The 13,988-nt window shown below is 49.0% G+C and overlaps 1 protein-coding gene across 1 annotated transcript in view; it reads right to left on the minus strand.

The window, feature by feature from the left end:
* Positions 1–13,988, minus strand: part of LOC135560078 (armadillo-like helical domain-containing protein 3) — an 86,671-nt gene that overhangs the window by 57,293 nt on the left and 15,390 nt on the right. The window contains exons 9-17 of the mRNA XM_065001160.1: positions 13,763–13,849; positions 13,637–13,693; positions 13,089–13,132; positions 10,983–11,043; positions 10,751–10,797; positions 10,455–10,530; positions 8,923–9,016; positions 4,300–4,401; positions 1,209–1,267 (exon numbers count right to left, since the gene is read on the minus strand). Coding sequence (XP_064857232.1) covers positions 1,209–1,267; positions 4,300–4,401; positions 8,923–9,016; positions 10,455–10,530; positions 10,751–10,797; positions 10,983–11,043; positions 13,089–13,132; positions 13,637–13,693; positions 13,763–13,849 — 627 coding nt within the window. The remainder of the gene's footprint in view (positions 1–1,208; positions 1,268–4,299; positions 4,402–8,922; positions 9,017–10,454; positions 10,531–10,750; positions 10,798–10,982; positions 11,044–13,088; positions 13,133–13,636; positions 13,694–13,762; positions 13,850–13,988) is intronic.

The following is a 13,988-nucleotide window of genomic DNA, read 5'->3' on the forward strand; positions in this document are numbered from 1 at the left end:
ACTGGTCCTATAGGACAGAGAGAAAGACATCAGCATACTGGTCCTATAGGACAGAGAGAAAGAAATCATACTGGTCCTATAGGACAGAGAGAAAGACATCATACTGGTCCTATAGGACAGAGAGAAAGACATCATACTGGTCCCATAGGACAGAGAGAAAGACATCATACTGGTCCTATAGGACAGAGAGAAAGACATCATACTGGTCCCATAGGACAGAGAGAAAGACATCATACTGGTCCTATAGGACAGAGAGAAAGACATCATACTGGTCCTATAGGACAGAGAGAAAGACATCATACTGGTCCTATAGGACAGAGAAGCAGAGAGATTGAGACCCATCACACAGGTGTACATACCTCCGTTATACAGGTGTACATACCTCCGTCACAGTGGTACATACCTCCGTTATACAGGTGTACATACCTCCGTCACACAGTGGTACATACCTCCGTCACACAGTGGTACATACCTCCGTTATACAGTGGTACATACCTCCGTTATACAGGTGTACATACCTCCGTTATACAGGTGTACATACCTCCGCCACACAGGTGTACATACCTCCGTTATACAGGTGTACATACCTCCGTTATACAGGTGTACATACCTCCGTTATACAGGTGTACATACCTCCGTTATACAGGTGTACATACCTCCGTTATACAGGTGTACATACCTCCGTTATACAGGTGTACATACCTCCGTTATACAGGTGTACATACCTCCGTTATACAGGTGTACATACCTCCGTTATACAGGTGTACATACCTCCGTTATACAGGTGTACATACCTCCGTTATACAGGTGTACATACCTCCATTATACAGGTGTACATACCTCCGTCACACAGTGGTACATACCTCCGTTATACAGGTGTACATACCTCCGTTATACAGGTGTACATACCTCCGTCACACAGTGGTACATACCTCCGTTATACAGGTGTACATACCTCCGTTATACAGGTGTACATACCTCCGTTATACAGGTGTACATACCTCCGTTATACAGGTGTACATACCTCCGTTATACAGGTGTACATACCTCCGTTATACAGGTGTACATACCTCCGTCACACAGGTGTACATACCTCCGTCACACAGGTGTACATACCTCCGTCACACAGGTGTACATACCTCCATCACACAGGTGTACATACCTCCGCCACACAGGTGTACATACCTCCGTCACACAGGTGTACATACCTCCGTTATACAGGTGAGGATGATGAGACAGAGTCTGGCACTGTTGAGTCTGTGTTCATCTGGAGAGAGAGAGAGAGAGAGAGATAGAGATAGATAGAGAGACAGAGATAGAGAGAGAGAATGAATCTGGCACTATTCATATGGAATAAGGAGAGGGGAGAACGGAAGGATGAGAAAGGACAGATGAGGGAGAGATATACACATTGAGGGAGAGATATGGACTGAAAACGAGCTCAATGAAAAGGCAAAGTAGCAAGAAGTGGGAAGGAGAGAGAGGGAGGACAACTTGACAGCTGGTATTTTGAGAAGAGGATTGAGAGAAGTGGGGGAAGAGAGGAGAAGAAAGGAGGAAGAGAGGAGAAGGGGGAAGAGAGGAGAAGAAAGGGGGAAGAGAGGAGAAGAAAGGGGGAAGAGAGGAGAAGAAAGGGGGAAGAGAGGAGAAGAAAGGGGGAAGAGAGGAGAAGAAAGGGGGAAGAGAGGAGAAGAAATGGAGGAAGAGAGGAGAAGAAAGGGGGAAGAGAGGAGAAGAAAGGGGGAAGAGAGGAGAAGAAAGGGGGGAAGAGAGGAGAAGAAAGGGAGGAAGAGAGGAGAAGAAAGGGGGAAGAGAGGAGAAGAAAGGGGGAAGAGAGGAGAAGGGGGAAGAGAGGAAAGGGGGGAAGAGAGGAGAAGAAAGGGGGAAGAGAGGAGAAGAAAGGGGGAAGAGAGGAGAAGAAAGGGGGAAGAGAGGAGAAGAAAGGGGGAAGAGAGGAGAAGAAAGGGAGGAAGAGAGGGAAGAAAGGGGGAAGAGAGGAGAAGAAAGGGGGAAGAGAGGAAGAGGAGAAGAAAGGGAGGAAGAGAGGAGAAGAAAGGAGGAAGAGAGGAGAAGAAAGGGAGGAAGAGAGGAGAAGAAAGGGAGGAAGAGAGGAGAAGAAAGGGAGGAAGAGAGGAGAAGAAAGGGGGAAGAGAGGAGAAGAAAGGGAGGAAGAGAGGAGAAGAAAGGGGAAGAGAGGAGAAGAAAGGGGGAAGAGAGGAGAAGGGGGGAAGAGAGGAGAAGAAAGGGAGGAAGAGAGGAGAAGAAAGGGGGAAGAGAGGAGAAGAAAGGGGGAAGAGAGGAGAAGAAAGGGGGAAGAGAGGAGGAAGGGGGAAGAGAGGGAAGAAAAGGAGGAAGAGAGGAGAAGGGAGGAAGAGAGGAGAAGAAAGGGGGAAGAGAGGAGAAGGGGGAAGAGAGGAGAAGAAAGGGGGAAGAGAGAAGAAGAAAGGGAGGAAGAGAGGAGAAGAAAGGGGGAAAGAGAGGAGAAGAAAGGGAGGAAGAGAGGAGAAGAAATGGAGGAAGAGAGGAGAAGAAAGGGGGGAAGAGAGGAGAAGAGAGGAGAAGAAAGGGGGAAGAGAGGAGAAGAAAGGGGGAAAGAGAGGAGAAGAAAGGGGGAAAGAGAGGAGAAGAAAGGGAGGAAGAGAGGAGAAGAAATGGAGGAAGAGAGTAGAAGAAAGGGGGGAAGAGAGGAGAAGAGAGGAGAAGAAAGGGAGGAAGTACTGAACAAGAAAATAAGGAATGAAAGAAAGTACATGATAGAGGGTATAGAGATAGAGAGAATAAATACACAGAGATAGAGAGAGTCTGACTGTGGAGGAGTATTTGATGAAGTGATAGAGGACAGAGATAGAGAGTCTGACTGTGGAGGAGTATTTGATGAAGTGATAGAGGGTATAGATAGATATAGATCACGTGTTAACTCATTCCCCGGAGGACTGAGTGTCTGTGGGTTTTCACTCCTCCCTTGGACTTGATTATTTTCTTGTTTAGACCTCCCAAGTGGCGCAGCGATCCAAAGCACTGCATCTCTGTGCAAGAGGCATCACTACAGACCCTGGTTCGAATCCTGGACTGTATCACAACCGGACGTGATTGGGAGACCCATGGGGCAGCACACAAGTGGCCCAGCATCGTTCGGGTTAGGGTTTGGCCGGGCTAGGCCGTGATTGGGAGACACATAGGGCAGCGCACAATTGGCCCAGCATCGTTCGGGTTAGGGTTTGGCCGGGCTAGGCCGTGATTGGGAGACCCATGGGGTCAATTGGCCCAGCATCGTCCGGGTTAGGGTTTGGCCGGGCTAGGCCGTGATTGGGAGACACATAGGTTCAATTGGCCCAGCATCGTTCGGGTTAGGGTTTGGCCGGGCCGTGATTGTAAATAAGAATTTGTTCTTAACTAACTTGCCTAGTTAAAGGTTGAATACATGTTTTTTAATGATTTGCTGAATTAAGCTCACTAATTAATAAGGAACTCCCCTCACCTGGTTGTCTAACCAAAAACCAGCCGACATTAGATCCTCCGTGGAATGAGGTTGTCAGCCCTGATAGAGGCAGAGGTAACGAGAGAGAGAAAGAGAGAGAGAGAGAGAGAGAGAGAGAGAGAGACAGACAGACAGACAGACAGACAGACAGACAGACAGACAGACAGACAGACAGACAGACAGACAGACAGACAGACAGACAGACAGACAGACAGAGAGACAGAGAGATAGAGAGAGATAGTGGTAGGTAGAGAGAAAGAGAGTGGTAGAGAGATAGAGAGAGAGAGGTAGAGAGAGATAGTGGTAGGTAGAGAGAAAGAGATTAGTGGTAGATAAAGAGAGAGAGAGTGGTAGAGAGAGAGAGTGGTAGAGAGATAGAGATAGAGAGAGGTAGAGAGAGATAGTGGTAGGTAGAGAGAAAGAGATTAGTGGTAGATAAAGAGAGAGAGAGTGGTAGAGAGAGATAGTGGTAGAGAGAGATAGAGAGATAGAGATAGTGGTAGAGAGAGAGAGAGGTAGAGAGATGGAGATAGAGAGATAGTGGTAGAGAGATAGAGAGATAGAGAGATAGTGGCAGAGAGATAGTGGTAGAGATAGAGAGAGGTAGAGAGATGGAGATAGAGAGATAGTGGTAGAGATAGAGAGATAGAGAGATAGTGGTAGAGAGAGAGATAGAGAGATAGTGGTAGAGATATAGAGATAGTGGTAGAGAGATAGAGAGCTAGAGAGAGATAGTGGTAGAGAGAGATAGAGAGATAGATAGAGATAATGGTAGAGAGATAGAGAGAGCTAGAGAGATAGAGATAGCCGTGTATTTAAACCTTTGGTGTCCTGCATGACGATGGAGGAGTACTTGAGGAAGGTGATGAGCAGGTTACTGGTCTGAAGGTTAGGATCCAGGGGAAGTTCTGAAGAGTTCATCACTGGAAAGCAGGACACACAACGTTGGTTCAACATTACACTAATGTTATGTTGAAACGTTGAAAGATCCATTTGGGTAAAAGCTAAGAACCTTACTGTGACTGTTTTCAAATGAAACGGTCAAAAAGAAACTAAAATCCCTTCTTGGCATCAAGCAAGGATTTAGCTAGGACAGTCTGGGAGGGGTCTGGGTGGGGAACTGAAAATGTGCCGTTGTTGGCAGAAAAGCTCGGAACTCTCTTATTGGTCTATTAATTCATTTAGAGCCTGGTGATGTCACCAGAAAGGTCAAAACTCCACCCACCAAAACAGACATTCCAGGCAGTCGTTTCAAACAGCTCTTACACTAAAAGGGCATTAGCACTTTATCTAACAATTTCACAGCATTATTCCAACCTCATAGTGGAAATATAAAGCACAGGTCCTTTAACAGGGAGAGACCCCTCAACAACTCCAGGGAGAGACCCCTCAACCCCTCAACAACTCCAGGGAGAGACAATTCAACCCCTCAACAACTCCAGGGAGAGACAATTCAACCCCTCAACAACTCCAGGGAGAGACCCCTCAACCCCTCAACAACTCCAGGGAGAGACAATTCAACCCCTCAACAACTCCAGGGAGAGACCCCTCAACAACTCCAGGGAGAGAATTTCAACCCCTCAACAACTCCAGGGAGAGACAATTCAACCCCTCAACAACTCCAAGGAGAGACCCCTCAACAACTCCAGGGAGAGACCCCTCAACAACTCCAGGGAGAGACCCCTCAACCCCTCAACAACTCCAGGGAGAGACCAGTCAACCCCTCAACAACTCCAGGGAGAGACCCCTCAACCCCTCGACAACTCCAGGGAGAGACCCCTCAACAACTCCAGGGAGAGACCCCTCAACCTCCCAACAACTCCAGGGAGAGACCCCTCAACAACTCCAGGGAGAGACCCCTCAACAACTCCAGGGAGAGACCCCTCAACCTCACAGCAACTCCAGGGAGAGACCCCTCAACCTCCCAACAACTCCAGGGAGAGACCCCTCAACCTCACATCAACTCCAGCAAGAGACCCCTCAACCTCCCAACAACTCCAGGGAGAGACCCCTCAACCTCACATCAACTCCAGGGAGAGACCCCTCAACCTCACATCAACTCCAGGGAGAGACTTCTCAACCTCCCAACAACTCCAGGGAGAGACCCCTCAACCTCACATCAACTCCAGGGAGAGACCCCTCAACCTCACATCAACTCCAGGGAGAGACCCCTCAACCTCACATCAACTCCAGGGAGAGACCCCTCAACCTCACAACAACTCCAGGGAGAGACCCCTCAACAACTCTAGGGAGAGACCCATCAACCTCACAACAACTCCAGGGAGAGACTCCTCAACCTCACAACAACTCCAGGGAGAGACCCCTCAACCTCACATCAACTCCAGTGAGAGACCCCTCAACCTCCCAACAACTCCAGGGAGAGACCCCTCAACCTCACATCAACTCCAGCGAGAGACCCCTCAACCTCCCAACAACTCCAGGGAGAGACCCCTCAACAACTCCAGGGAGAGACCCCTCAACCTCACAGCAACTCCAGGGAGAAACCCCTCAACCTCACATACACTCCAGGGAGAGACCCCTCAACCTTCCCAACTCCAGGGAGAGACCCCTTAACCTCACATCAACTCCAGTGAGAGACCCCTCAACCTCCCAACAACTCCAGGGAGAGACCCCTCAACCTCACATCAACTCCAGCGAGAGACCCCTCAACCTCCCAACAATTCCAGGGAGAGACCCCTCAACCGCACATCAACTCCAGGGAGAGACCCCACAGCAACTCCAGGGAGAGACCCCTCAACCCCACAGCAACTCCAGGGAGAGACCCCTCAACCTCACAACAACTCCAGGGAGAGACCCCTCAACCTCACAACAACTCCAGGGAGAGACCCCTCAACCTCACAACTCCAGGGAGAGACCCCTCAACCTCCCAACTCCAGGGAGAGACCCCTCAACCTCCCAACTCCAGGGAGAGACCCCTCAACCTCACAACTCCAGGGAGAGACCCCTCAACCTCACATCAACTCCAGGGAGAGACCCTCAACCTCACATCAACTCCAGGGAGAGACCCCTCAACCTCACATCAACTCCAGGGAGAGACCCCACAGCAAATCCAGGGAGAGACCCCTCAACCCCACAGCAACTCCAGGGAGAGACCCCTCAACCTCACAACAACTCCAGGAGAGACCCCTCAACCTCACAACAACTCCAGGAGAGACCCTCAACCTCCCAACTCCAGGGAGAGACCCTCAACCTCCCAACTCCAGGAGAGACCCTCAACCTCCCAACTCCAGGAGAGACCCTCAACCTCCCAACTCCAGGGAGAGACCCCTCAACCTCACATCAACTCCAGGGAGAGACCCCTCAACCTCACATCAACTCCAGGGAGAGACCCCACAGCAACTCCAGGGAGAGACCCCTCAACCTCACAACAACTCCAGGGAGAGACCCCTCAACCTCCCAACTCCAGGGAGAGACCCCTCAACCTCACAACTCCAGGGAGAGACCCCTCAACCTCACAACTCCAGGGAGAGACCCCTCAACCTCACAACTCCAGGGAGAGACCCCACAGCAACTCCAGGGAGAGACCCCACAGCAACTCCAGGGAGAGACCCCACAGCAACTCGAGGGAGAGACCCCTCAACCTCACATCAACTCCAGGGAGAGACCCCTCAACCGCACATCAACTCCAGGGAGAGACCCCTCAACCTCACAACTCCAGGGAGAGACCCCTCAACCTCACATCAACTCCAGGGAGAGACCCCTCAACCTCACATCAACTCCAGGGAGAGACCCCTCAACCTCACAACTCCAGGGAGAGACCCCACAGCAACTCCAGGGAGAGACCCCTCAACAACTCCAGGGAGAGACCCCTCAACCTCACATCAACTCCAGGGAGAGACCCCTCAACCTCACATCAACTCCAGGGAGAGACCCCTCAACCTCACATCAACTCCAGGGAGAGACCCCTCAACCTCACATCAACTCCAGGGAGAGACCCCTCAACCTCACATCAACTCCAGGGAGAGACCCCTCAACCTCACATCAACTCCAGGGAGAGACCCCACAGCAACTCCAGGGAGAGACCCCTCAACAACTCCAGGGAGAGACCCCTCAACCTCACAACTCCAGGGAGAGACCCCTCAACCTCACAACTCCAGGGAGAGACCCCTCAACTTCCCAACAACTCCACTGCAACATCCATCACTGGTAGGTAGAGACACACGGCCATTTATGTTCAACAATGTTAATTTAACTTCATAGTAACATTAATGGAATGTTATTTGAATGTTGAACGTTCAACCTAATAATGAGCTTTACTGTCGGTAGAGACAAGAAGAGAAGCTATGAAGTGATCCACTATTAGCTAGTCAAGACGCTATACGAGACAGTCAGGTGGATCTCACATCTCAGATGCTAGTTTCACAGATAAAACAGGAGCAACCACTTCTACTTCACCCCAGTCTCCTCCCTCCATTTTGATTTGTCCTCATCCCACCTTCCCTCCAATCCTGGATCAGGTCCAAGACGACTGGTTATGACATCATGGCCATGAGCCAGCCAAGCACATGGTCCACAGGGGGGAAAAGGGTGTGTGTGTGTGTGTGTGTTGACATGGTTCTCTACCTGAAAGATTCATCTGTATTTGAAGCCAGTTCCGTTAATATTTCATACAGCAAATGGCTTTTAGCGAGAAACACACACCATGCATGTTTTAACAGTTACATTGCACGTGAACTGACCAGGTTCAGATTGTGTGTGTTCGTGTGGTGCACGTGTATGGCGGGGTTATCAAAAATGGACGGCAAAAAACAATGACGAGAAACGTATTTCTTTAAAACAGAATGTTTCAGACACTCGTTAAAATGTTTCCTCCTATGTCCACTGGTTTTAAGGGGGAAGGGGAACTAAAGGAGTGGAGGGGAACAAAGGAGTGGAGGGGAACAAAGGAGTGGAGGGGAACTAAAGGAGTGGATGGGAACTAAAGGAGTGGAGGGGAACTAAAGGAGTGGAGGGGAACTAAAGGAGTGGAGGGGAACTAAAGGAGTGGAGGGGAACTAAAGGAGTGGAGGGGAACTAAAGGAGTGGAGGGGAACTAAAGGAGTGGAGGGGAACTAAAGGAGTGAAGGGGAACTAAAGGAGTGGAGGGGAACTAAAGGAGTGAAGGGGAACTAAAGGAGTGAAGGGGAACTAAAGGAGTGGAGGGGAACTAAAGGAGTGAAGGGGAACTAAAGGAGTGGAGGGGAACTAAAGGAGGGAGGGGTCTTGTGTGACTCTGGCCAACCGTTCCATTTTCCAGGTTTACCCCAGTAACAGAAAACAGGAAAGATTTAAAAAATAGTAACTACGTCAATTTAAACACTAGTGATTATTACTACTAATAAAGGTTTCATTTCATTCACTCATTCAGTCAATAATTAATCTGTAAATGTCATTCGTTCATGGAACAAGGTGGACCCAGAGTCCAGACCAATCATGTTACTCACTGTCCATAGAGAGCGGGGTTGTGCCAAGCGGCGTCGTGGGAGTGGTCGGAACAGGGGTGATGGGTGTGGTCGGGATGTCAATCTCTGGGTGACTCTGTTGATTGACAGGTGACAGAGCAAATGAGTGAGGAGAAGAAAGAGAGGTAGAGGAGGCAGACAGAAAGATAGTGGGATTAGAGGGAGAGAGAACACATTACTTTCAAGGAAAGCTGAGCAGATGAAACCAGAACAAAGACCATTCCCCCTATTTGTTCTCCTCTCTTCCTCTCTCCAAACAGTGTCAGGTCATTCTATACAACACTATCAGACATCAGAGATGCTGGCATCTGATAGAACTAAAAGAACTTTAGAAAAAGAACCAATTACCCCTCCCCCTTCTTTATCTCCGCCCTCACCCCCTCTCTCTATATCTCCCACCCTCACCCCCTCTCTCTATACCTCTCACCCCCTCTCTGCCTCCCACCCTCACCTCCTCTCTGCCTTCCACCCTCACTCTTCCCCTCTCTCTCTCTCTCTCTCTCTCTGCCTCCCTCACTCACACCCTCTCTCTCTGCCTCCCTCCCTCACCCTCTCTGTCCGCCTCCCTCCCTCACCCTCTCTGTCCGCCTCCCTCCTCACTCCCTCTCTGTCCGCCTCCCTCCCTCACCCTCTCTGTCCGCCTCCCTCCTCACCCTCTCTGTCCGCCTCCCTCCCTCACCCTCTCTGTCCGCCTCCCTCCCTCACCCTCTCTGTCCGCCTCCCTCCTCACCCTCTCTGTCCGCCTCCCTCCCTCACCCTCTCTGTCCGCCTCCCTCCTCACCCTCTCTGTCCGCCTCCCTCCCTCACCCTCTCTGTCCGCCTCCCTCCCTCACCCTCTCTGTCCGCCTCCCTCCCTCACCTCTCTCTGTCCGCCTCCCTCCCTCACCCTCTCTGTCCGCCTCCCTCCCCTCACCCTCTCTGTCCGCCTCCCTCCCTCACCCTCTGTCCGCCTCCCTCCCTCACCCTCTCTGTCCGCCTCCCTCCCTCACCCTCTCTGCCTCCCCCCTCACCCTCTCTGTCCGCCTCCCTCCCTCACCCTCTCTGTCCGACTCCTCCCAACTCCTCCTCACAGTTTTGTTCCTAGCGACAGTAGAAGTAGTTTTGTTCCTAGCGACAGTAGAAGTAGTTTTGTTCCCAGCGACAATAGAAGTAGTTTTGTTCCTAGCGACAGTAGAAGTAGTTTTGTTCCTAGCGACAGTAGAAGTAGTTTTGTTCCTAGCAACAGTTGAAGTAGTTTTGTTCCTAGCGACAGTTGAAGTAGTTTTGTTCCTAGCGACAGTAAAAGTAGTTTTGTTCCTAGCGACAGTTGAAGTAGTTTTGTTCCTAGCGACAGTAGAAGTAGTTTTGTTCCTAGCGACAGTAGAAGTAGTTTTGTTCCTAGCGACAGTTGAAGTAGTTTTGTTCCTAGCGACAGTAGAAGTAGTTTTGTTCCTAGCGACAGTTGAAGTAGTTTTGTTCCTAGCGACAGTTGAAGTAGTTTTGTTCCTAGCGACAGTTGAAGTAGTCTAAGTCACCTGAGCGAGAACAGTGATGAAGTTGCGGTTGAGGTGCACGGCCTCGTACAGCGCCAGCAGAATCGCCTCATTGGTCCTGGGGGAGGTCAGAGAGGGGTCAAAATGTCAATATCAGCCAATTAGAACGATGGTTCCAGATTGTATTTGTGACATCACACTGACTAAGGGACCAAAGAGATCCCGATCACTCTGCATGGATGAAGTTGTCCTATAGACACTGAACTACAGTCAGGTCTGTGTTTTTCACCTACTAGATCTGTGGCTAAGGGCAACTTCTACTCTAAGCATGTACTTACTGTACTGAGAGCTTCTCATCTGCATCTGCAATGAACATACTGCCCACCTGTGGACAAGACAGGAATTACAATGAGAGAATGTGGACAAAATTGACAGTTGTTTAGGAGAACGATTAGTTGTTGCGGTGTGTTGGTGGGTCACATAGATCATTAGACTAGACATAATCTGTGTCTGGGAAAGTGGCCCAATATGTTGTACTATATTTCATTGTAGGATCAGATGTGTTCTTACCATACTGGTGAGTGTAGAGAAGAATCCTCCATGGTTCTCCTCCTCTTTGTCTTTGTACTGTCTGGAGACACAGACACAGGCAGAGAACATGACAATCAACATAAAATGTCTGCCCTGGGGTTATGACTATATGAATGTATGGACATGAAATATCTCATCATCTGTTACTTTAATGTGATCCTGTCTCTAAGCAGACAGACAGCTCTTCCTGTCTCTAAGCAGACAGACAGCTCTTCCTGTCTCTAAGCAGACAGACAGCTCTTCCTGTCTCTAAGCAGACAGACAGCTCTTCCTGTCTCTAAGCAGACAGACAGCTCTTCCTGTTTCTAAGCAGACAGACAGCTCTTCCTGTTTCTAAGCAGACAGACAGCTCTTCCTGTTTCTAAGCAGACAGACAGCTCTTCCTGTTTCTAAGCAGACAGACAGCTCTTCCTGTTTCTAAGCAGACAGACAGCTCTTCCTGTCTCTAAGCAGACAGACAGCTCTTCCTGTCTCTAAGCAGACAGACAGCTCTTCCTGTCTCTAAGCAGACAGACAGCTCTTCCTGTTTCTAAGCAGACAGACAGCTCTTCCTGTCTCTAAGCAGACAGACAGCTCTTCCTGTTTCTAAGCAGACAGACAGCTCTTCATGTTTCTAAGCAGACAGACAGCTCTTCCTGTTTCTAAGCAGACAGACAGCTCTTCCTGTTTCTAAGCAGACAGACAGCTCTTCCTGTTTCTAAGCAGACAGACAGCTCTTCCTGTCTCTAAGCAGACAGACAGCTCTTCCTGTCTCTAAGCAGACAGACAGCTCTTCCTGTTCTAAGCAGACAGACAGCTCTTCCTGTTTCTAAGCAGACAGACAGCTCTTCCTGTCTCTAAGCAGACAGACAGCTCTTCCTGTTTCTAAGCAGACAGACAGCTCTTCCTGTCTCTAAGCAGACAGACAGCTCTTCCTGTCTCTAAGCAGACAGACAGCTCTTCCTGTCTCTAAGCAGACAGACAGCTCTTCCTGTCTCTAAGCAGACAGACAGCTCTTCCTGTCTCTAAGCAGACAGACAGCTCTTCCTGTTTCTAAGCAGACAGACAGTCTCTCTTCCTGTCTCTAAGCAGACAGACAGCTCTTCCTGTCTCTAAGCAGACAGACAGCTCTTCCTGTCTCTAAGCAGACAGACAGCTCTTCCTGTCTCTAAGCAGACAGACAGCTCTTCCTGTTTCTAAGCAGACAGACAGCTCTTCCTGTTTCTAAGCAGACAGACAGCTCTTCCTGTCTCTAAGCAGACAGACAGCTCTTCCTGTCTCTAAGCAGACAGACAGCTCTTCCTGTCTCTAAGCAGACAGACAGCTCTTCCTGTCTCTAAGCAGACAGACAGCTCTTCCTGTCTCTAAGCAGACAGACAGCTCTTCCTGTCTCTAAGCAGACAGACAGCTCTTCCTGTCTCTAAGCAGACAGACAGCTCTTCCTGTTTCTAAGCAGACAGACAGCTCTTCCTGTCTCTAAGCAGACAGACAGCTCTTCCTGTCTCTAAGCAGACAGACAGCTCTTCCTGTCTCTAAGCAGACAGACAGCTCTTCCTGTTTCTAAGCAGACAGACAGCTCTTCCTGTTTCTAAGCAGACAGACAGCTCTTCCTGTTTCTAAGCAGACAGACAGCTCTTCCTGTTTCTAAGCAGACAGACAGCTCTTCCTGTTTCTAAGCAGACAGACAGGTCTTCCTGTTTCTAAGCAGACAGACAGCTCTTCCTGTCTCTAAGCAGACAGACAGCTCTTCCTGTTTCTAAGCAGACAGACAGCTCTTCCTGTTTCTAAGCAGACAGACAGGTCTTCCTGTTTCTAAGCAGACAGACAGGTCTTCCTGTTTCTAAGCAGACAGACAACTCTTCCTGTCTCTAAGCAGACAGACAGCTCTTCCTGGTGTTTTCACCTTGAATATTAACATCAAAACCTGGTTGCTCTGAGAAACACACACACACACACACACACTCCTAGAATGCAAGCTGTCAAGCCGAGACTACAGAAAAAAGAAGGTCTCATTTGTTGAATAGAAATAGAACAAAAATATGAAAAGGTGAATTCAAAAGTAGATCATTCAACAAAAGTTGACAGTTAAAAGATAGTGATGTTTACCTGTTATATTCTGTCAGGGCTTGGCCAACCACCAGACCCATTCCCTAGGGAAAGACAAGAATCCTTTAGTAGGAGACTTTAGATGAAAACGTGATAACAGAATGGGGTATGTTAGTTCTAGTTAGTTTATTCTTTATGATAAACACTCTCTGAAGTCTAAATTAGTGATTCTTAAACTTTTCAGTGTTTTCCTGAAAAACAAGCTCTTGAAAACATGTCAAATGTGGTCAGGAGTTCCCCACCTTGCGGGCAAAAGTGGCCCCCTCTTGACAGTGGTGAGAAATTGTATTTAATTTCCTGCAATTCTACACATCATGCCATGTGCTGAGAGAAAATCTATTACAATTTTATAACACATTTCATGCAATTCTGCTCATTATGCCATGTGGCAGAGTACAACACTTCTCTGAGTTTATCTCATTTCCTACAATTCTACCAAGTTTGTCCCCAACATGTTTCATTTAGCCAACATTAACATGAGCCATAGTTTATTAAAGGCTGCTGTAAACGACAGGAATAAACAATACAACATCTACATGAATACTCACATCTAGGGTTGGTTCATCATCCACTATGGACAGCTTCACAATGTAGGGATTCACAGACTGACAACAGAGAAGAAGAGTTAGAACGGTTCCATCCTGTCAACAGAGGAGGAAAACACACCGGCTCACCTCGTACTTCCTGTAGTTGACGAGCAGAGCCAGGAGGACAACAGCATCATAACCATGTTGTCCTCTAGTGGACACATCTGATAGGATCTACACGGGGGGAGAGACAGAGAGACAGAGACAGACGGAGAGAGAGAGAGACAGACAGAGAGAGACAGACAGAGAGAGAGACAGACAGACAGACAGACAGAGAGAGAGAGAGAGAGACAGAGAGACAGAGAGAGAGAAA

The sequence above is a fragment of the Oncorhynchus nerka genome, linkage group LG15 (genome assembly GCF_034236695.1).
Source record: "Oncorhynchus nerka isolate Pitt River linkage group LG15, Oner_Uvic_2.0, whole genome shotgun sequence".
In the NCBI taxonomy this organism is placed as follows: domain Eukaryota; kingdom Metazoa; phylum Chordata; class Actinopteri; order Salmoniformes; family Salmonidae; genus Oncorhynchus; species Oncorhynchus nerka.